Genomic DNA, 22841 nt, shown 5'->3' on the forward strand with positions numbered 1-22841 from the left:
GAATAAATAAGCTCATTGTTTAATGGAGCCTCAGATGGAATTTAGAGCAGTCGTAATTATACAGCCCAAAAACCATGAAACCACATATAAGAACATAAGAACATAACATAAGAAATAGGAGCAGGAGTAGGCCATCTGGCCCTTCGAGCCTGCCCCGCCATTCAATAAGATCATGGCTGATCTGTCGTGGCTCAGTTCCACATTCCCGCCCTCTCCCCATAACCCTTAATCCCCTCTCTTATCAAATTCCTATCCATCCCATTCATCATCTTATACGTCTCAATGAGGTCTCCGCTCATTCTTCTAAACTCTAACGAGTACAAGCCTAGTTTATTCAGCCTCTCCTCATAGCTCAACCCCCTCAACTCCGGCATCAGCCTAGTAAACCTCCTCTGCACTCCCTCCAAGGCCAAAATATCCTTGCGTAAGTACGGCACCCAAAACTGCACACAGTACTCCAGCTGCGGCCTCACCAATGCCCTATATAGCCGCAGCAAGACCGCCCTACTTTTATATTCAATCCCCCTCGCTATGAAGGCCAGCATCCCATTCGCCTTCCTGACCACCTGCTGCACCTGCAAGCTGGGTTTTTGCGACTCATGCACAAGGACCCCGAGGTCCCTCTGCACCGTCGCCTGCTGCAGTTTTTCGCCACGTAAGTAATAGTCCTTCCTACCATTATTCCTACCAAAGTGGACCACCTCGCACTTGCCAACATTAAATTCCATTTGCCAGTTCCTGGCCCATTCGCCCAGCCTATCTAGATCCTTCTGCAGACTCTCCACACCCTCCGCACAATTTGCCGTTCCTCCAATCTTGGTGTCATCAGCAAATTTCGACACCATACACTCGGTTCCCTCTTCCAGATCATCTATATAAATGGTAAATAGCTGAGGCCCCAGCACCGACCCCTGAGGCACTCCACTAGTCACCAACCGCCAATCCGAATAGCACCCATTGACCCCCACTCTCTGCCTCCTATTTGATAACCAATCCTCTATCCACGCTAACACCCTACCCCCAACTCCATGCCCCCTGACCTTCTGCAATAACCTCTTGTGAGGTACCTTGTCAAATGCCTTCTGAAAATCAAGAAAGACCACATCCACCGGCTCTCCTCTATCCACCGCCCTAGACACATCCTCATAGAACTCCAGTAAATTTGTCAGACACGACTTCCCCTTAACGAAACCGTGCTGCGTCTGCTCTATCAAGCAATTCCCCTCGAGATGCCTTGCTATTTCCTCCTTGATGACGGATTCTAACATACCTCACAGAAAGTGGGCAACGATGGAACTGGATTGAGTTGTGGCTATCAAACTGTTATCGGTGAGGTGAACCAACATTGGGGTGCTCCAAAGCATATTTGATTCCAAGTTGAAACAAGTCAGTTTAACTGTGGGTGAGACCACATGTGTGATAGGTTCAGAGCAGTCATTCTAGCAGTGAGCTATATAGAGAGGACCTATTTAGAAAAGAAGATTAAGGGCAAAAATAATCCAGGTTTTTGAATTTCTGAGGCATTGATATAAATCATTACAGATTATTTACTTCAATTTGTGATCTCAGAGCTAGATATCATTGTAGAAAGTTAACAAGACTCAAACAATAGTAGATATGAGGGAAAGACTCAGCAAAATAAATTGTCTTTTGTTATTCTTTCATGGCTGGTGGGTATCATTGGCTTGGCCAGCACTTATTGGCCACAGTGGCACAGTTGTTAGCACTGCTGCCTTACGACGTCAGGGACCGTTGTTCAATTTCAGCCTCAGGTAACTGTGTGGAGTTCGCATGTTCTCCCCGTGACTGCATGGGTTTCCTTCCACAGTCTAAAGATGTGTAAATTAGATTGATTGGCCACGCAAAATTGCCCCATAGTGTCAGAGGGATTAGCAAGGTAAATATGTGGGATTATGGGGATAGGGCCTAATGGGATTGTTGTCGGTGCAGGCTCAATGGGCAGAATAGCCTCCTTCTGTACTGTATGGGTTCTATAATTCTTCAATTGATCCTAATTGCCCTTGAAGTCTAGTTATCTCGCAACAGGAAAGCTGAGCAAATATGGATTAAGAATGGGATTAATTTAATAAAACTGTGCACAATGATGATCAGATACTCAATGGACCAAGGTTGATTGTAATTTTTTCTTCAATTGGCAATTAAATAAAGTCAAAAAAAGGAAAGGATTAAGGGAAATATTTTCCCCTCATTCCCTAAAACAAATGGTCTGTGGCTAGTGTAAGCTCGCTTACAAACAGTAGAGAGAATCCCTCAGATCAATGAGTTTTGACAAGAATCAGTGAGGCTGTGGGCTTCAAACTAGCTTGACAGCTGCTTTAGGACTGTGAAATTCTGGGAAACTATACACCTGTGTAGAAATGGTTTCTGAGCTGATCAAACTTACCTGTGGTTACAATATCTGAGTAAACACTATCATCTTTTGCTTTCTTTGATTTGATTTGAATTATTATTGTCACATGTATTAACTTACAGTATTGTTTATTGCGCACTATACAGATAAAGCACACCATTCATAGAGAATAAAACAAGAGAGTGCAGAATGTAGTGTTACAGTCATAGCTAGGGAAAGATCAACTTAATGCAAGGTAAGTCCACTCAAAAGTCTGATGGCAGCAGGAAAGAAACAGTTCTTGACTAGGTTGGTAATTGACCTCAGACTTCTGTATCTTTTTCCCAACGGAAGAAGATGGAAGAGAGAATGTCTGGGGTGGGTGGGGTTCTTCATTATGCTAGCTGCTTTGCCCAGGCAGAGGGAAATGTAGACAGACTCAATGGATGGGAGGCTGATTTGCAAGATGGTGGGCTACATTTTCATGACCTTTTGTAGTTCCTTGCGGTCTTGATCAGAGCAGCAACCATACCGAGCTAGGATACAACGAAAAAGAATGCTTTCTATGGTGCATCTGTAGAAGTCAGTGAGAGTCGTAGCTGACATGCTAAATTTCCTTAGCCTTTTGAGAAAGCAGAGGCTTTGGTGGACTTTCTGAACTATTGTGTCAGCGTGGACAGACCAGGACAGGTGGTTGGTGATCTGGATGCCTAAAAGCTTGAAGCTCTTGACCCTTTCTACTTCCCATTGATGAAGACGGGCATGTTCTTCTTTACGCTTCCTGAAGTCGATGACAATCTCCTTCATTTTGTTGACAAAGAGGGAGAGACTATTGTTGCCGCACCAGTTCACCAGATTCTCTATCTCATTTCTGTACTCTGTGTCATCATTATTTGAGATCCGACCCACTACAGTGGTGCGGTCAGAAAACTTGAAAATCGAATTGGAGGGAAATTTGGCCACGTCATTGGTATATAAGGAGCATAGTAGCAAGCTGAGAACACAATCTTGCAGGGCACTGGTGTTAGAACATAGAACATTACAGCGCAGAACAGGCCCTTCGGCCCACGATGTTGCGCCGACCAGTTAAAAAACAATGACCCTCTAACCTAAACCAAACCCTTACCATCCATGAACCTATCCACGGATCTCTTAAACGCCCCCAAACTAGGCGCATTTACAACTGCAGCAGGCAGGGCATTCCAATCCCTCACCACCCTCTGGGTGAAGAACCTATCCCTGACATCCGTCCTATAACTACCACCCCTTAATTTAGAGCTATGCCCCCTCGTGCTAGCTTTCTCCATCCGAGTAAAAAGGCTATCACTGTCCACCCTATCTAAACCTCTAATCATCTTATATGTTTCAATAAGGTCCTGTCGTAGCCGCCTTCTTTCTAACGAAAACAACCTCAAATCCCTCAGTCTCTCCTCATAGGACCTCCCCTCCATACCAGGCAACATCCTGGTAAACCTCCTCTGCACCCTCTCCAAAGCCTCCACATCCTTCCTATAATGTGGGGACCAGAACTGCACACAATACTCCAAGTGCGGCCACACCAGAGTTTTGTACAGTTGCAACATGACGCTGCGGCTCCTAAATTCAATCCCCCTACCAATAAACGCCAAGACACCGTAGGCCTTCCTAACAACCCTACCTACTTGATTCCCAACTTTCAGGGATCTATGTACACATACACCTAGATCCCTCTGTTCATCCACACTATTCAGAGTCCTACCGTTAGCCCTATACTCTACACATCCGTTATTCCTGCCAAAGTGAATTACCTCACACTTTTCCGCATTAAACTCCATCCTCCACCTCTCGGCCCAGCTCTGCAACTTGTCCAAGTCCCCCTGTAGACTAAGACACCCTTCCTCACTATCTACCACACCTCCGACTTTGGTGTCATCAGCAAATTTACTAATCCACCCAACTATACCCTCATCCAGATCATTTATAAAAATTACAAACAGCAGTGGCCCCAAAACAGATCCCTGAGGCACACCACTCGTAACTGAACTCCATGCTGAATACTTACCATCAACCACCACCCTCTGTCTCCTATCCGCCAGCCAATTCCTAATCCAATTTCCCAGATCACCCTCAATCCCATACATCTGCAATTTCTGCAGAAGCCTTCCATGGTGAACCTTATCAAACGCCTTACTAAAGTCCATATATACCACGTCTACTGCCTTACCCCCATCCACCTCTTTGGTCACTTCCTCAAAAAACTCAATAAGGTTAGTAAGGCACAACCTACCCTCCACAAAACCATGCTGACTATCTCTAATCAATTCATTACTCTCCAAATAACTATAATTCCTATCCCTAATAATTTTTTCTAAAACCTTGCCCACAACAGAAGTAAGACTCACCGGTCTATAATTCCCGGGGAAGTCTCTGTTCCCCTTCTTAAACAATGGTTTAACTTCTTAAACAATGTGTTGTGGAGGAGGTATTGTTGCCTATCCTTACTGATTGTGTCTATGAATTAGGAAGTTCAGGATCCAGTCATAGAGGTGCCGAGGCCAAGGCCATGGAGTTTGGAGATGAGTGTAGTCAATAACTCGGAGTCTGACACAGGTGTCCTTGTTATCTAGGTGTTCCAGGATTTTAGCGTGTCAGCTACAACTCACACCAACTTCTGCAGATGCACCATAGAAAGCATTCTTTCTAGTTGTAGCCAAGCTTGGTATGGTTCCTGCTGTGATCAAGACCACAAGGAACTAGAAAAGGTCATGAATGTAGCCCAATCCATCACGCAAATCAGCCTCCCATCCATTGACTCTGTCTACATTTCCTGCTCCCATCCATCCCACCCTCTCCTACCATCAATATGTTGACTCCAGCTGTAATCAGTGTTAGGGACTATCTCAGAAGCTCCAAGATACACTATGAAGTTGGACTAGACCCCAACTATATTTGATTTTGGAATTAGTGTGAAGACAGAGTGTTTCACTCCAGGTGAGAGCCTATTGACCCACTAGGAAACTTTTATTAAAACAAACTTTACTTAACAACACATTTTAACTATAGCAAAAAGAATGAGCACAACTTTTACCAATTGAAATACTTAAACATGACAAAGTACAATTCTTAACTGCTAGATTAGCACTATTAGTTCCAATTCAAGCAATATTCCTCATAGATGTAAACTCCCCTTCAAAATTAGCAAAACAACACAGGTTTGCAAGGGTTATCAGATCTCAAGCCTTTTAACACCTCTGAAGAGGGATACCTATTTCCTAGCAGGTCCCAGACTAAACTCCCCAGACAGAAAAAGAGAGAAAGAGAGAAGAGATGCTGCTCCCTGTAAATCTAACAGAAACTGCATGCCTTTTCCCTCCAGGCCTAGTCTTTCCCTTAGCGCATGATGCACTCTTGTCAAACAACCTAATTAAATCTTATTCTGAAACCCAGGGGATAACTCAAAAAATAAGCAAAACTGCATTAGCTCAGATTAAAACAAACACCCTAATACCTAGGGGCAATTATTCTTCTGCATTGTCAGCAGGCAAAGTGGCACCGTTTAATCAGAGTTGAATCTTAACAGTTCCTTCACAAGAAACATAACACAAAATACATTTCTTAAAACCATTGTATTGTCACATTAGACAATAATGGCAATGACCATATCTACAATCCTCTGCACTTCAGAAACCACTCTAACATAAATAAAAACACTAAAATCTAGAAATACTTAACAGGTCTACCAACATCTGAGCTTAAGCAAATTTTGTGACCATTCATTAGAATGATCCATTCATTGCCTGGCCCATCCATTAACCAGTTTGATCGCATATATTTCAGTACTCCAGTGCATTCTGGGCACACTACAGCCCGACTGATTGATTCCAGTTCCAGGCAACTGGCCAGAACTGGAGCAAAGTTGAAGATGAAATATCCCAATGATTTTGTCAAAGGGTTTGCTCACAGGAGTGTCTGGGAGATTAAGTTTTAATTCTATGACAATCCAGAAAGAGGTGGAAATCCTCTTACACAGTAGTCTTTAAAAGAAACAAATTAAATCAAAATTCTCATCAGTCTGTTCCTTTTTTATATAAAATTAGGTAATACTTCCAACCAAGCATGATATTGTTAGATTTTCCTTCACCTTTAAGAGATCTGAGCAAAATTTAATGGGATTTTCTATGAGATAAATCATTTCTCCTTGAGATATAATAAGTCAGGGGTTGTTCATGATGTGACCAGTGGCTCATCTCTGTACAGACCAGTGTATCTGGCCATTTGATTTCCAGCCCAAAGCACAACATGGCCTTTCATCATGTGCCTGTGAATGGAAAGGGACCACTGCAACAATATTTATCCAGCTGACAAATCCATGTAAACAGTTTATCCACAAGATAATTTGCACAGAAGTATTCATGGGGGCAGGTCCAAAACCTGCAGCAAACTTGCTGCAGCAAAAACCTCTATTTATGCAGTGCTATTAACATAGTAACACATTTCAAGACATTTCACAGGAACATTATCTAACAAACTTTGGCACTGAGCTACATCGGGATATATGACCAAAAACTTAATCAATGTGTTAAGTTTTTAAGGAACATCTTAAAGGAGGAAGAGATAGAGAGGTTTAGAGAAATAATTCCATAGCGTAGAGCTCAAACAGCTGGAGGCATGGCCACCATTGATGAAGCAATTAAAATCACAGAAGCTCAAAAGGCCAGGGTAAGAGGAGCGTAGAAACCGTCAGGAGAGTATGATTGGAGGAGATTACAAAGGTAGAGGGGGGTGAAACTATGGAGGGAGGATTGAAACATAAGGATAAGAACTTAAATGTAAATAATATTACAAGTCAGCACATTGCAGTACTGATCAGAGCAATGATAAACAAATTGGCTGTGTTTCTGTTATGGAAAACGTGCCTGCTCTGATTAACTCAGATATCCTGTTCATCGGGTAGCTGTGTGCATGCTGTCAAGCCATTTGTTGACCTTGTAAGTTTCAGTAACTTTCAGATGACAGGACAGCTGTTTTAGTTTGAAGATCCAGTTTATACTGCTAGACTTCTGTATGAAAGGAAATAATTCATAAGAACATAAGAACATAAGAAATAGGAGCAGGAGTAGGCCATTCAGCAATTCCTTGACAACCTCTGTCATACTACTTATTTCTCAGGATGAACAACGCAGCACACATGCTATTATTTTTCCTAGCTCTTTCTCTTTCCCTTCTATTTCTTATCAAATGGATTATTTTTTCCCCAGATGTTTCTTAACCAAATTCTTCTACGAGTTTAATGAGTTGAGAGAAGGCTCATACAGGAGTGAGTTCAGCTAAAATGGCAATTGCAGTGCCAGCTGTGGCTCAGAGGTCAGCATATCTGCTTCTGAGTCAGAAGGTTGTGGCTTCAAGTCCAGACAAATGGAGTTGGTAAAAGGAGTTGGGAAAATTCCTGGCTTGGCCTGTCCACCTCAAGAGAAAGTGCCCACAGGGATGTAATTTTCATTGTAAGGCAGGGACAGGGAGAGACGCTGAGGTTGGGGAGAGGTTGTGAGCTACTGTTGGGTGAGCAAGCCCAGGAAAAATGTTCAAAGGCAGCCTGGCTTGGGAGACGGTCTATTTAAAAGTCTTGCCTCAGTGCTTTGGGAGTTCATCTCAGTTCACTCTATCATGCTCCCCATGCCTCATCTGTGCCACCTCAAGCCTCCTCACTGCTGCCTATGATCCGAAGTATGCCCCCATGCAACTCTTATGACTCCCTCATGCCAAAGTGTGTGCTGCCAAACAATTCCTGTGGCCTGTCAAGTTGTCAAGCCAAGCTATGGCACTTCTATGCCCATTCACCCATTACACATTATACAAAACTAGTGAACTTTATATTGATAGTAGAAATGTTAGAGATTTTCTTAAAAACATCATTTATTGATAACTTTCTCCTGTATTAAAAAAACCTTTTTACTACAGACCGATACATCAATCATCCAGACCCATTAAAGTATGAGTAGTTGAAACTGCAAACATGTGAAACGTCATTATACAAAGAAAGAACAAAGAACAACCCAGCACGGGAAACAGGCCCTTCGGCCCAACGAGCCCGTGCCGCCGCATCACCCTACGCCTATTCTACCCTGCGTGTCTACAAATGGAACCCCTAACTTAGCCAGATTCAGGGGAGAATAGTGTCAATTTGGTAAAACGAATCAGCCTAAGAGCACATCTTTGGGGTGTGGGAGGAAACCGGAGCGCCCGGAGGAAACCCATGCAACCACAGGGAGAATGCACAAACTCCCACAGACACAGGCCCAAATCCATGTATCTGCACAGCTAGCAGTGCTAGTCACCGAGCCGTTGCGGCGCCCGTCTACCAGTCCAGGATCAAGCACACACACCGACACGAAGTACTAGGCCACTCCCGGAACCTCCAAGAGCAGCCCACGCACGACCCACCGTGTGCATGCCCCTCGTTTGACAACGAGGTGGACCTCCACCTGCGGAATAAAAAGACAAAAACGTTAATCTCACAAGTCTGCATTTCCGGTGTCTCCCGAGGTTCTAACCCTTATTTAATAGCCCCTACCATAACCCTCCATCCTCGTTTCACTCATGTGTCTATCTAACTGAACCTTAAATGAGTCCAACATTCCTGCCTCCACCACCCTACTCGGTAGCGCGTTCCATACCCCACAACTCTCTGCGTAAAGAACCTTCCTCTCACATCCAAATTATACCTCTCCCCCCTCACCCTTAAATCATGTCCTCTCGTATTTGTACCCAGTCTAGGGAGCAGTCTCTCACTATTGACTCTGTCTATTCCCTTCAGTATCTTATATATCTCTATCATGTCCCCCCTCAATCTCCATCTTTCCAAGGAGAATAGTCCCAGTTTCTCCAACCTTTCCTCGTAACCCAGCCCCTCCATGCCAGGCAACATCCTGGTAAACCTCCTCTGCACCCTTTCCAGAGACTCCACGTCCTTCCGGTAGTAAGGTGACCAGAACTGGACGCAGTACTCCAAATGTGTCTAACCAACGTTCTATACAACTGAAGCATTAGACGGCAGCTTTTATACTCTATACCCCTTCCTATAAAGGCTAGCACTCCATAAGCTTTCCTAACAACCTTCTCCACTTGTGACGCAACCTTCATGGATTTGTGAACCTGCACTCCCAGGTCCCTCTGTATTTGTATACTCCTAATCTGTCTACCTTTAATCACATAGCTCCTCTCTGCATTATTCCTTCCAAAATGCATCACCTCGCATTTGTCAGGATTAAATTCCATCTGCCACCTATCTGCCCAATGCACCAACCTATCTGTATCCTGTTGTATCACCTGACAATCCACTTCAGTACCCGCCAACCCTGCCATCTTGGTGTCATCCGCAAACTTGCTGATCACACCACCTACACTCTCTTCCAATTCATTTATGTATACTACAAAGAGGAGAGGTCCCAGTACTGAGCCCTGCGGCACACCACTGGTCACTGGCCTCCAGCCCGACAAGGTCCCCTCCACAGCTACCCTCTGTCTCCTATTACCCAGCCAGTTCTCAATCCACCTAGCTACCTGACCTCGTATTCCATGCGCCTTAACCTTTTCTATCAGCCTACCATGAGGGACTTTGTCAAATGCCTTACTGAAATCCATATAGATGACATCAACGGCTTTCCCATCGTCAACTGTTTTTGTCACCTCCTCAAAGAATTCCACAAGATTCGTAAGGCAAGACCTCCCTCTAACAAAGCCATGTTGCGTATCCCTAATCAGATTGCAATGCTCCAAATGCTCATACATCCTACCCCTAAGTATTTTTTCCATTAATTTCCCTACCACCGATGTCAAACTCACCGGCCTATAATTTCCAGGGTTATCCCTACTACCTTTTTTGAACAGCGGTACCACATTTGCTACCCTCCAGTCTTCTGGGACCTCACCTGTGTCCAAAGAAGAGACAAAGATTTGCGCCAGAGGCCCAGCAATTTCATCTTTCACCTCCCTAAGCAGCCTGGGATAAATACCATCAGGCCCCGGAGCTTTATCCGTCCTTACGCTACCTAAAAGCCCTAGCACTTCCTCCCTCGTAATAGATATTTCCTGCAACTGATCCTCAGCTCCCTCCAAGAGACCGCACAATTCCGAACCCCTCTCCTTCGTGAATACCGACGCAAAGTATTCATTCAGGAGCTCCCCCATTCCCTCCGACTCAATACATAACCCCCCACTTTTGTCCCTAAGAGGACCAATTTTCCCTCTAACTACTCTCTTGCTCTTAATATAGGAATAAAATGCCTTTGGATTTTCTTTAATCCTACCAGCCAAAGCCATTTCATGCCCTCTCTTCGCCCTTCTAATTCCCCTTTTTAGCTCCCTCCTACTCTCTCTATATTCCTCCAGCGCACCCTCCGTACCCAGTCATTTCGACCTAACATACGCCTCCCTCTTCTTCCTGACCAAGTCTTCAATACCCCCTGTAATCCACGGCTCTCTAATCCTACCTTTCCCAGCCTTCCGCTTAACCGGAACATACCTCCCCTGCAACCATTTCATTTTGCCCTTAAAAGCCTCCCACTTGCCAACCGTGGACTTGCCAGCTAACAGTCCCTCCCAATCAGTGTCCTGCAGCTCCCTCCTAATCCTGCTATAGCTCGCCTTTCCCCAGTTCAGCACACTCCCGTTCGGCCGGCACTCGTCCCTTTCCATTTTTATCCTAAAGTAGACGGACTTGTGGTCACTGTTAGCCACATGTTCGCCTACCTCTACCTCAATCACCTGCCCTGGCTCATTACCTAACACTAAATCCAGTATAGCCCCTCCCCTAGTCGGGCTAGTTACATACTGCTCTAGAGACCCTTCCAAAACACATTTCACAAACTCCTCTCCCTCCGTACCCCCAGCTCTAGGCCCCCTCCAATTCACTCCAGGAAGATTAAAGTCACCCACTACAACCACTCTATTCTTCCTGCACCTGTCCAAAAATGCCCCGGCAAATGCCTTCCTCCACTGACCTCGGGCTGTTGGGTGGCCTATAGTACACCCCTAGCAACGTAATCTCTCCCTTTTTATTCCTCAACTCCACCCACAGTGACTCAATCCCTGTCTCTTCCATATTGTCCTCCCTCTGCACTACTGTGATGTTTTCCTTTACTAACAGTGCCACCCCTCCACCTCTCTTCAACCCTCCTCTGTCACACCTAAAACACTTGTACCCAGGAACATTCAGCTGCCAGTCCTGCCCTTCCCGTAACCACGTCTCCGTTACAGCCACCACATCTAACTGCCTCACAAACATCAAGGCCCTAAGCTCATCCGTTTTCCCTGCCACACTCCTAGCATTGAAACAGATACAGTTCAACCCACCAGTGTCCCTCGGAACCTCCTTCTCCCTGAAAATTTTCCTTTCACCTGACTCTCTCCCAGCCACCTCCCCACCCCCCTTCCATATTAGTTTAAACCATTCCTAAACACCCCAGCTAACCTCCCCGCTAAGACATTAGTTCCCCTCCTGTTCAAATTCTCCCCACCCCTCCTGTACAATTGCCCTTCTCTCCTAAACACCTCCCAGTGATCCACAAAAGTAAAGCCCTCTACCCTACACCAATCCCTCAACCATGCATTCAGCTGCATGATCTCATCATTCTTTGCCCTGCTGGTACTGGGCAGCAACCCAGAGAGTGCCACCCTGGAGGTCCTGCTCTTTAGTTTGGCCCCCAACTGCCTAAATTGCCTATGGACCTCTACCCTACTCCTCCTTCCTATGTCCCCCTCCCCTACGTGTACTATGACCTCAACCTGTGTCCCCTCCCCTTTCAAAATTCCCTCTACCCTTTCTGTTACATCCTTCGCCCCTGCTCCAGGGAGGCAGACCACCATCCTGGAGTCACGCCTCTCTCCACAGAACCTCCTATCGATACCTCTGACCCTCCCATCTCCTACCACTATCACCTTGCCAGCCCCCTTCTGTCCCTCTAAGTCAGTCTCCCCCTCCTGCCTATCTTTCTGTGCCCCTGTCGACGAACCATGGGGGGCCTCTGGGGAGGCCGGGGGGCCCTGACTACTCTTCTTCTTCCTCTTTCCCCTCCTAACAGTCGTCCACCCTCCCTTCTCTTCAGCCTTTGAGACCTCTTCCTGCTCATGGTTCCTAGCCATTAACTCCTCGTTCTCCCTGACTAGAAACGCAATTTCCAGACGCCCCTCGAGTTGCCTGACCCGGGCCCTCAAGCGCTGCAGTTCTAAACATTTACTGCAGATGTGGACCTTGGGGACACGTGACACCACCAAGAACTCCCACATGTGGCACCTAACACAACTTATATTCCTCCCTATATTCCCTGCCATGTCCCAACCTCCTGTAAGCACCCAAAGGTAGAATGTGCAATGCCCCTTCTCTAAGCCTACTCTCGCCTAAGCCCAGCGAGCCAAAGCCCTTCTCACTCAGTTCCCACTCACTCCGCTGCCCACTCCCGACGTTGCCCGCTGTATGCTGCTACCCCTTTTTTATACCCCCCGCTCCCCCTTAACGACAATCCCCTCGCCTAACTTCCGGTACGGAAGTAAACTACACTCTAACAAGCCCCGAGAACCGGAAGTACAGAAAAAAAGTGGTTTTCAATTCAAATCAGTCACTCACCACAGCCACAGCTACCAGGTTCAATGCTCCGGAGAACAATGAGGTGGGTCCCCGGGTGAGTATCCGATTTATACCCCCCGCTCCCCCTTAACGACTATCCCCTCGCCTAACTTCCATAAATTATCTTCCGTAAATACAACATTGTGCAAATGACAGCATAGATGAGAGAACCAGGACTGTGCTTTAAACTGTGTTTATCCTGGAGCTCAGATATTTCAACTGGCTAATGGATTTCTAGGCTATTAGCCAAGCCTTACTATGTATTCTTTGCTGAGAGCGCAGGGATCTATAACACCTGAGTCCCAGAGAAAACATTGTTTGATTGACAGCTCTAGTTCTTGGATCCTTACTGACAATTTTTCAATAATTATTTACACAAGTTAGATGTTTTAAGTGCTTGAGTTTCTGCTATTGACACTCTAAAAAGTCTGGATGATTGATACTTTAATTGGCTTCTAGTAAAATTGAGATTTTTTAAGGAAGTGAAATGTTATAAACAAATTTTATTTACTCATCCTCCTTCATTGTTCTCTACAGTATACAATGAGTGATTGATCAAGGAAGTGAAGTACATTAGCATGGTGACATGAGGGGCCAAAGAGTTGTTTGAGGTGCAGGAGGGGCCATAAGAGGTGGGCGGGATGCATATCTTGGCATGGGGCAGGAGAGGCATTAGGAGGTGGGCAAAAGGCACACCAAGACATTGGGGGCATGAAATGCTATTAGGTGTGTAGGCGAGGGGCATATTTGACATGGGGCCATGAGGGGTCATAGTGATTGGGTACACCTTGGCATAGGAGGCATGAGAAGAACCTTTTGCATTTAACTTTCAAAAAAGGTTCCCACATGCAGACTATGGTCACGACACCTCTGAGGTGCGGTGAACTATGACTCTTTGAAGAGCTGGCCCTACTCCATGAAAATTGTGGAAGACTAATACATTTCCATCTCCTCAATGGAGTTGGCCAATTCAGGAGTGCAGGATGTAGGCTCACGACCCGAGTCCGCTTGCATCTTTTAGAGGCACTCCTGATAATCAGAACCCCTTGGATTGGGATTAGGAATCCTGGAATTGGACACCCTCCCCGTCATTCTTAAAGGGCTCCCAACTCATCCCGATTCAGTGAAATTCCAGCCCTTAAACCCCATAATCCAGCCTGATATTCAGTGCAGCACTGTTGGTGGTGCCACCTTTCAAATGAGATGCTACAAAGACCTTCTGATCCAGAGAACCTCTATCCAACATAGTAAGAATGGATGCAGATGAACTGCCTCAACTATAGCAGCTGGAGCCAAATGCTTCAGCCAGATTAAGGTGACTGCCTTGTGCTAAATTAATGGCACCAGAAGAATGATACTGATGATTATAGCACTGTATTCTGACATTGAATTAGATCTGAACCTCAGCTTCAACTATGTGTCTTTGTTCCACATCTCTGTATACACTTAACAACAAAAATCTAGAATCTACAGCCTTTAGAGGCAAAATATCCGATATCCAGGACTTTTTGTGCATAAGTGCTTTCTGGTTGCACTGCTAAATGGCCAGTCTCTAGTTTTTGATTGTAATAGATGTTATTAAAATCTGTTCTTCTTAATTTGAAGTTATTTAACTTGAGTGATTGGTGCATGATTTATGTTGCTTGATTCATATTATCTGATAAATCAGTTTTTACTTTGTGCAAAATAAACACTGGAATTATTGGGAACAGACTATTGAGGAGATGGAGTTTTATCACTACTGGGTTAGTAAGCATGATCTAATTGGGACTGAACTACGCATGTGTTTTTTCAGCTTGGAATCATTTCTGTACGGGCTTCATGCGTTATTTAAAGGGGATTTCAGAATTACCACCAAGCAGGAATGGATATTTGAAGACATAGATTTGCTTCACAAGGTCGTTGCCCCAGGAATCCGAATGTCCTTGAAGCTTCACCAGGTAAATCTTGTGTTCAGAGGCTCCATGAATCAGATGAGATTCATTGATCAGGCAGACCAGTAAGCCTCAGGGATGCAATGAAGTATAGTAAACTCTCCAACAGTGTTGTAATGGCATAACATAGCTAACAGGGTAATAGAACAAGAATCATAAAAGGACATAGCGCAGAAGAATAACATTTGGCCTATCATGCCTGTGCTAGCTCATTGAAGACTTATCCATCTGATTTTTCCCCATAGCCGTGCAAAATGTATTTTTTAATTTCATTCATGGGATGTTGCCATTGCTGCCTAGGACAACATTTATTGCCCATCCCTAATTGCCCTTGAGAAAGTGGTGATCAGCTGCCTTCTTGTACCACATGGTGCTGTTAGGGAGAGAGTTCTGGGATCCCCACCCATTTTAAAGCATTAATGGAAATATTTATCAGACCATCCTGCTGGACAGGATGATAGGGGAAAAGCATTAGTGGAGATATTTATCAGACCATCGTGCTAGACAGGATGATAGGGGAATACACTCAGCAGGACTGCACTTTGGACACACATCCTCAGTGGGAAGGAGGCCAACTCATGGCTATTGTGGAAGGCTCCTCTGCCTCCTGCAGTACAGCTTGGCTAAATTTCACTCACAGGTAAATACCTAGGCTTCCCAAGAAACAGCACTAACACCCCAAAGGAGGTGGGAAACTGAGATAATTGCTGGAGTGACAACCTGACCCCTAGATTTACAGAGATGCACCAACCTGCACCCTTCTTCCCCTAACTATCATTTTAGGCCAAGACTGATGTTTGTGCTGCCCCGCAATGTCTGCAGGTACAGGATCTGGAGCAGGTCCTTCCCATTCTAACCATCCAGTTGATGAGGGAGGTGGCGTGTTGCATTTCAGTTCTTTGTCATTTCAGAATCACAACTCCTGATGTCCCATTGGAAGTGATGGTGAGAAGTCACTTTTGGCAAGGGGTCATAGTGCACCATGAGCAAGAGATCAGACAGCACTCTGTCGAAAGGAATTAGAGGGTGCACCGTTGGCCTTGACCTTCAGATCACTTGTTTTGACATTTATTGAAGTTAATTCTTGTGTTCTGGACATTGTTGGCAAAGCTGGCATTTATTGCTCATCCCTAGGTCCCTGGGAAGTCAGCAGTGCATCCTCTTAAAGCACTGGTAGCAGTTTAGTATAACTGAGAAACTTCTTGGGTCACTTCAGAGGGAAGATTGGTATGCTACTGGAATCATGAAAAAAGATTGGTTAAGAATGCCAGATTTGCTTCCCTAAAGAACATTAATGAAAGTTGGATTTTTGTTTGACAGTTTGATAGCTTCATGGTCACTTTTACTGATATTACATTTTACTTCCAGGTATTCAGAAGTTTCAAACTACCCTGGTAGGAATGGAACGTACATTCTCTCAATTAATCCAGTTACATAAACCATTGTACAAAATTACCCTGAAGGTTGAGGTGAAGGTAACATTGGGGTAATTTCCTGAGCTGATGATGTCGCAGGGAAATCTATTTTCTCTGGGTCTGGCATTAGATACAGACACTGCATAGGCATTTAATTGGAGTAAGCAGGAGCTTCCTGTTTGCATTCCAACGCTGTTTATGCTTCCTGAGAGTAAATTTGTGGATCCACAAAGCAGAAGGGATCTATCAGTGGATTTTATGTTTGCTAAAATAATGCCTTAGGTTTGAGTATTAGATCCAAGCATAGTTCAGCAAACTTACCTGGCCAGTATACAGGATCCTATCATGAATTGGAATTGTGCTGCTGACCACTGTGCTGCCTACTCTCAGTAATCAATCAATGAGAAGAAATCAAAGCAGCAGTGGAATATTGGATATTCTGCTAATGCATTGCACATTGTGTGAGGCTGATAGATTTGTGCAAAGCACAATCATTAAAGTATCATGTACGCTGCATATCTAGGAATAAAGGGGCAGGAGTTCCTTTTAGCCCTATGACCCTGTTCTGCCATTCAATGAGAACGGCAGAACTACAACCTCCCTCCATATATGTCTTTCCCCCATATCCCTCAATGCCTTTTGATAGCAAAAACTATCAATCTCAGATTTAGGACTAACAGTTGATCTAGCATCAGTGGATCTTTTGGAAGAGGGTTTCAAACTTCTACCACCCTTTGTGCGTATGTTCCTTAATCTCAGTCATGATAGACCTAGCTCTAATTTTTAGCCTATGTCTAACTCTGATTTTTAGGCCAGTGTAGCTCTGATTTTTAGACTATGGCCAAAATTGTCTGGCCATTCACACCCTGTCACTGCTGCAAGTGAGGACAGAGAATTTGATGCATGGCCAAAGCTCCATTCACCACAGCAAGACCAAAGAACGCCACTAGTGTGAACGGCTGGAGATTTCCGGCCAATGTCTCCTAGTTTTGGATTCCCCAACTGACAGAAATATATTCTCTTATCCACCCTACCTGTTCCCTTTAATATCTTGAAAACTTAAATCAATCAGTAGTCTTTAAAAGAAACAAATTAAATTCCAGGGAATATAATCCTAGTTTGTATAATCCATCTTCATAATTTAACGCTTGGAGTTCAGGTAGCACCCTGATAAACTCCCTCTAAGGCCAATACATCCTTCCCTAAGGTGCAGTGCTCATAAATGTTCACAATACTCCAGCTGTGGTCTAACCAGGGTTTGTACAGCTGAAGCATGACTTATTCCCTTTTGTATTTCTCCTAGTGTAAAGGCTAGCATTTGATTAGATTTTTAATTATTTTCTGTACATGTTCATGATACTTCAATGATTTACCTATCTGGACCCTCAAGTCTCCAATATTTCTAGCTGCTTGTTATTTAGGAAGTACCCTGTTCATCAGTCATGACCTACCATTACAAATTCATGCTGACTTTCTTTAATCAGCTGAACAATTTCAAGCTATTCAGGCTAGTAATTTCCCATCAACAGATGTTAGGTTAATTGGTCTAGGTTTTCTTTTTTTTTAACATAGCTGAGGGATATGCACAATTCCCCAATCTAAAGGAACTCTTCCCAAATTGAGAAAACATTGGAAGATTATGGTTGGGGCATCTGGCGTGTTCCACCTATTCCATTAAAATTCTGGATGGAAATCATCTGATTGTGGGTAATTATTTTTTAGTGCCATTATTTTCTTCATTACTTTTATTTTGCTTATGTTAATTTTAGTGAAACCATGTCCATGATTCAACATTAGTTTTCTTGGGATTTCTGACAAGCTAGACACTTCCTTTGCTGTAAATACTGATGTAAAGCAATTATCCAACATGCCTAGCATTATCACCGTTATCAGTTTTCAAGGAGACCATATTGCTCCTGACTACCCTATTTTTCCTAATATAGTGGAAAAGCTGGTTAAAAAGAAAAGACAGAGGCTGACATGCTACATAATATGCAAGGAAACTAGAACTGCAGAAGGAAATTAGTGTCACAGAGAGAAGGTTAGAGAGAGAGCCTGAGTCAGAAACACGGAAAGATTGGGGTGTTGCAAAGAGAGAGAAATTGAATTGAGTGAGGAAAGAGGCCATGAGCTAAAGGAAATGCATTTTTTTTTGTAGTGAGATTGGAATATAGTGCAGGTAAAACCCCTCTCAGGATAGCAGCAGCTTCACAGTGGGTTTTGTCGGAGTAATTGCAAGTCATATTCTCAAACTCTAGCCCCGAGGAGACTCTGATTATGCAGTGCCTGATATAGCAGTGACTTTGTTTTCTATGTCTAGGATCACTTCACCTCCTCTGATGAATACGAGGATCCTGAAATACTGTACGGAGCCATCACTAGCCACGAACGGACACTTGTCATCTGTCACGAGGGAGACCCATTGTGGCGCCAGTCCATTCTGTCAAATGCAGAGGCTCTACTCGCACTCAGGCATGTGGTTGATGATGGAGCTGATGAGTACAAGATAATTATGCTTCATCGACGCTATCTCAGCTTTAAAGTGGTGAAGGTAGTCACTGTCAACGTACTTCTTGTGCACATGTACCAAACAGGCCAGGGTTCTTCTCTGGAAAAGGGGATGAACTAATTGATGTCATCCCTTACCAAGTGATAGTACTATTGCCTCTGAGTAGTGAGGTCATGGGTTCAAGAGCGCTCTGGAGTCTTGAGCTCATAATCCAGATTGCGCACTGTGAGTACTGCCTCATTAGAAGTACCACCTTTTGGCTGAACTGTTAAATTGAAGCCCCATCTGCCCTCTTGAGGTAGGTGTAAAAGATTCCATTGCACCATTTTGAAGAAGAGCAGGAGAGTTTTCTTGGTCAATATTTTATCTCTCAAACAATATCACAAGATTATCTAGTCATTACCTCATCATTATTTGTGCCACCTTGCTTTGTGCTAAAAGGCTGTTGTGTTTCTATAACTCAGTAGTGACTCCAATTAAGGATATGTAGGTAACTGTAAAGCACTCTGAGATGAGTTAAGGCATGATGAAAATGCATTGTTTTTTTAAGAGGTCTTTAAAATTACCATTGTTAAATGTAGCAAAGATGTTTCCACTTGTGGGGGGCCTAAATTTGGGAGACCATAAATAAGATCCAACTGTTCTTCACTAATATTTATGTTCCACACTGGCCTCCTCCTACCTTTCTTCATCTAACCCTCTTAAAATAAACTTGTTTCTTTCTCCCTCATGTGCTTATCTAACTATTACTTAAATGTATTTGTACTATTTGCCCCAACTATTCTCTGTGGTGAGGAATTCCACATTTTCTGAGTAAATAAGTTTCTTCTGAACTCCCTGTTGGATTACTTATATGGCATATTGTGCTTCCTAGTTGAGGATTCTACTTATAGCATTGGTCTTATGACATTCATAGTGCTGTACCAATGTTGTAAATTTGGAGGATTTTTCCTTTTCTCTCACAATAGGTCAATAAGGAATGTGTGAAGGGTCTGTGGGCCGGACAGCAACTAGAGTTGGTATTCCTCCAGAACCGCAACCCAGAGCGAGGCAGCATACAGAATGCCAAGCAGGCCTTGAGAAACATGATCAATTCCTCATGTGACCAGCCAATTGGCTACCCGATTTATGTCTCTCCTCTTACCACATCCTATGCTGGATCACACAAACAGCTAAAGAATATCTGGGGAGGTCCAATTAGTTTGGAGAATCTGAATCTGTGGTTCACTTCCAGGTGGCAAAAGTAAGTATTGGTTGACATTGACTCTCAGTTCTTCATTGCCTCACCCCTTCCGACCTTTGTAACCTCCTACAACTGCATGTCAAAAGATTCAAAACACTTTTTTTTAAAAGAGGTTTTTTGTTTAATCTTTTATTCACAAGTTTTCTGAGATACAAACATCTGATTGGGATTAGACACCCCACTCTTATTCATCTTTCACCTCCCAAGATGGTGTTGCGAACTTCACAGTGACAGCTCAGTTTGTGTTGTTGGCCCAAGTCATCCAGCAGGATCCCCAATGCCAGATACCAATCACTGTTAACTTCATTTTAGTTCTTCCATAGAACCATAGAATTCCTACGGTGCAGGAGGAGACCATTTGGCCCATCGAGTGACTCTCTGACAGAGCATCTTACCCAGAAGGCAAAGCAGCCCTCTTGATTGCTACTCCTTCCACAAACATTCACTCCTTCCACCATCGGTGAACAGTAGCAGCCATGCGTACCATCTTCAAGATGTACTACAGGAATTCAGCATGGTTCCTTAGGCAGCATCTTCCCGACCCATGACAACTACAATCTAGGAGGTCAAGAGCAGCAGATACCTGATCTGGAGATTCCCCTCCAAATCAGTCATCATCCTGAATTGAAAGTATTTCTTCACTGTTACTGGCTCAACATCCTCTCTAATAACACTATGGTTGTACCTACACCTCAGGAACTGTAATGGTTCAAGAAGGCAATTCATCACCATCTTCTCAAGGACAACTAGCGAGTGACATCAACATCCCATAAATTAATTTTAAAAATCAGTGAAACTCAGCTTGAATTTTTGAAGGCAAATTAAGTTTGACTAACTTGATCAAATACTTTGATGAAGTAACAGAAGGGGTGGATGAGGTTTGTATGGTTGATATGTATGTGGACTTCCTCATCAAAGTCACAAATGACATCCTATTTGAAAGTGACAAAGTATCCTTCCTCTTTCATCCCTTTCCCATGACACCTCCTCGTGCAATTGTAAAGGTGCAACTCCTGCCCCTTTATCTCCTTCCTCCTCACTGTCCAAGGGCCCAACATTCTTTTCAACTTAAGCAGAGTTTCACTTGCACCTCCTCCAATTTGGTTTACTGTATTTGCTGCTCCTAATCCGGTCTTCTCTACATTTGGGAGACCGGGTGACTGCTCTGCAGAATGCCTTTGCTCCATCCACAAAGCATAACCCCAGCCTTATGTTGCTTGCAATATCAACTCAGCATCTTGCTCTCAGTGCCACATATTTGCCCTTGGCCACCTGCAATGCTCCACTGAAGCCCAATGCAAACCGGAAGAACAGCTCACCTTCCAATGAGGCATGTTACAGCCTTCTGGACTCAGCATCGAGTTCAACAACTTAAGGCTATGAACTTTCCCTCCATCTTGACTCTCCTCTTTTGTTTTTAGTATTCCATTTCCCTGGCTTGTCCCAGCATTACACATCCCTCCTCTACATGGCCACTGTTCCTTGTTATTCAGTTGTGCTTCCACTGAGCACTGACCTCTGTTTCCCTATTAACACATTTGGCTATCCTATCTTTGCCACTACTAACACTTTTCAGTCCCTAATGGCATCTAATGACAACTTTATCAATCACTCCTTAACTCCAACCTATCACTGACTTTCCATTTTGCCTCACCCCCACCCCGAGTACGCAATTCATCAACGTTTTGTAGAAGAGTCATATGGACTCAAAATATTAATTGTGTTTCTCTCCACAGATGCTGCCCAACCTGCTTGAGTTTATCCAGCATTTTTTGTTTTTATTTCAGACTTCCAGCATTGCAGTATTTTGCTTTTACTAAACTATTTCTCATAGTTTTTTCTGATCTGTCTCGGGCTTTTGATCACATCATCACCTCCCAAAGCCTCCGCACTCATGTCCAATTGGAGGCACCTGACTGGTTCCTTTCTTGCCTATCTAAGTCTCTTCCTGCTTCCTTCTCATTCCCCCTGATATCCCCCCCCACCCCTCCACAGATCTGTCCTGACCCTTTCCTATTTCTCAGCTACATGCTGTCCCTCAGTGATAAAATCTGAAAACACATTGTTAGTTTCCATATGGGTGCTGGTGCCACTCCGTTCTATCTCACCATCACTTCTCTGAACACCTTCACGAAAGTGTTAGGTGTTTGTCTGACATCCAGTAACCTCATTACAAACTTAATTCCCCAGCTACTGATTTCATCTTTACCTGGCAAATGAGGCTGAACCAGATTACTTGCAACTTTGATGTCATATTTGACCTTGAGATGAGCTTCTGGTCACATATTTGCACTATCACTGAAACTGCCTATCTCTACTTCTGTAACATTGTTCAATTTTGTCCCTGCTTCAGCTAATTGCCTCCCTGAAACGTTGGCATCAGAGTCTCTATTACCTCTAGAAATGACTGTTCCATTGCATTCCTGGACACCTTCCATAAATCTGAGATTTTACAAAAATCTGCTATCATAACCTAGTTTGCACCAAGTCCCTTTCACCATCATTGGCTCCCAGTTAAGCAGCAACTCTATCTTAAAATTGTCTTCCTTGTTTTCAAATCCTTGCATACCCTCCATTATCTTCTCCAGCAATCCTCCAGGTGAAAGGCAATGGAGTGGCACTAGTTGAATTGCTCTTGCAGAGAACTGGCACAAGCACAAGAAGGGCCTCTTTCTGTGTTGTAATCAGTATATGATTCTATATCTGCAGTCCTCGAATTCTGGCCTTTTGATCAGCTTTGATTTTAATCATTCCTTTATTGGTGCCTTCAGTTGCCAAATCCCAAAGCTC

General features: G+C 44.0%; 1 protein-coding gene across 1 annotated transcript in view; it reads left to right on the top strand.

Moving 5' to 3' along the window:
* The window catches only part of LOC145345344 (pecanex-like protein 2), a 220115-nt gene that overhangs the window by 156305 nt on the left and 40969 nt on the right, over positions 1-22841 (top strand). Inside the window, exons 31-33 of the mRNA XM_080193158.1 lie at positions 14746-14890; positions 18620-18850; positions 19777-20051. Coding sequence (XP_080049284.1) covers positions 14746-14890; positions 18620-18850; positions 19777-20051 — 651 coding nt within the window. The remainder of the gene's footprint in view (positions 1-14745; positions 14891-18619; positions 18851-19776; positions 20052-22841) is intronic.

This window comes from Carcharhinus amblyrhynchos, chromosome 7, assembly GCF_965287045.1.
Source record: "Carcharhinus amblyrhynchos chromosome 7, sCarAmb.v2.hapA, whole genome shotgun sequence".
NCBI classification, from domain to species: Eukaryota; Metazoa; Chordata; class Chondrichthyes; order Carcharhiniformes; family Carcharhinidae; genus Carcharhinus; species Carcharhinus amblyrhynchos.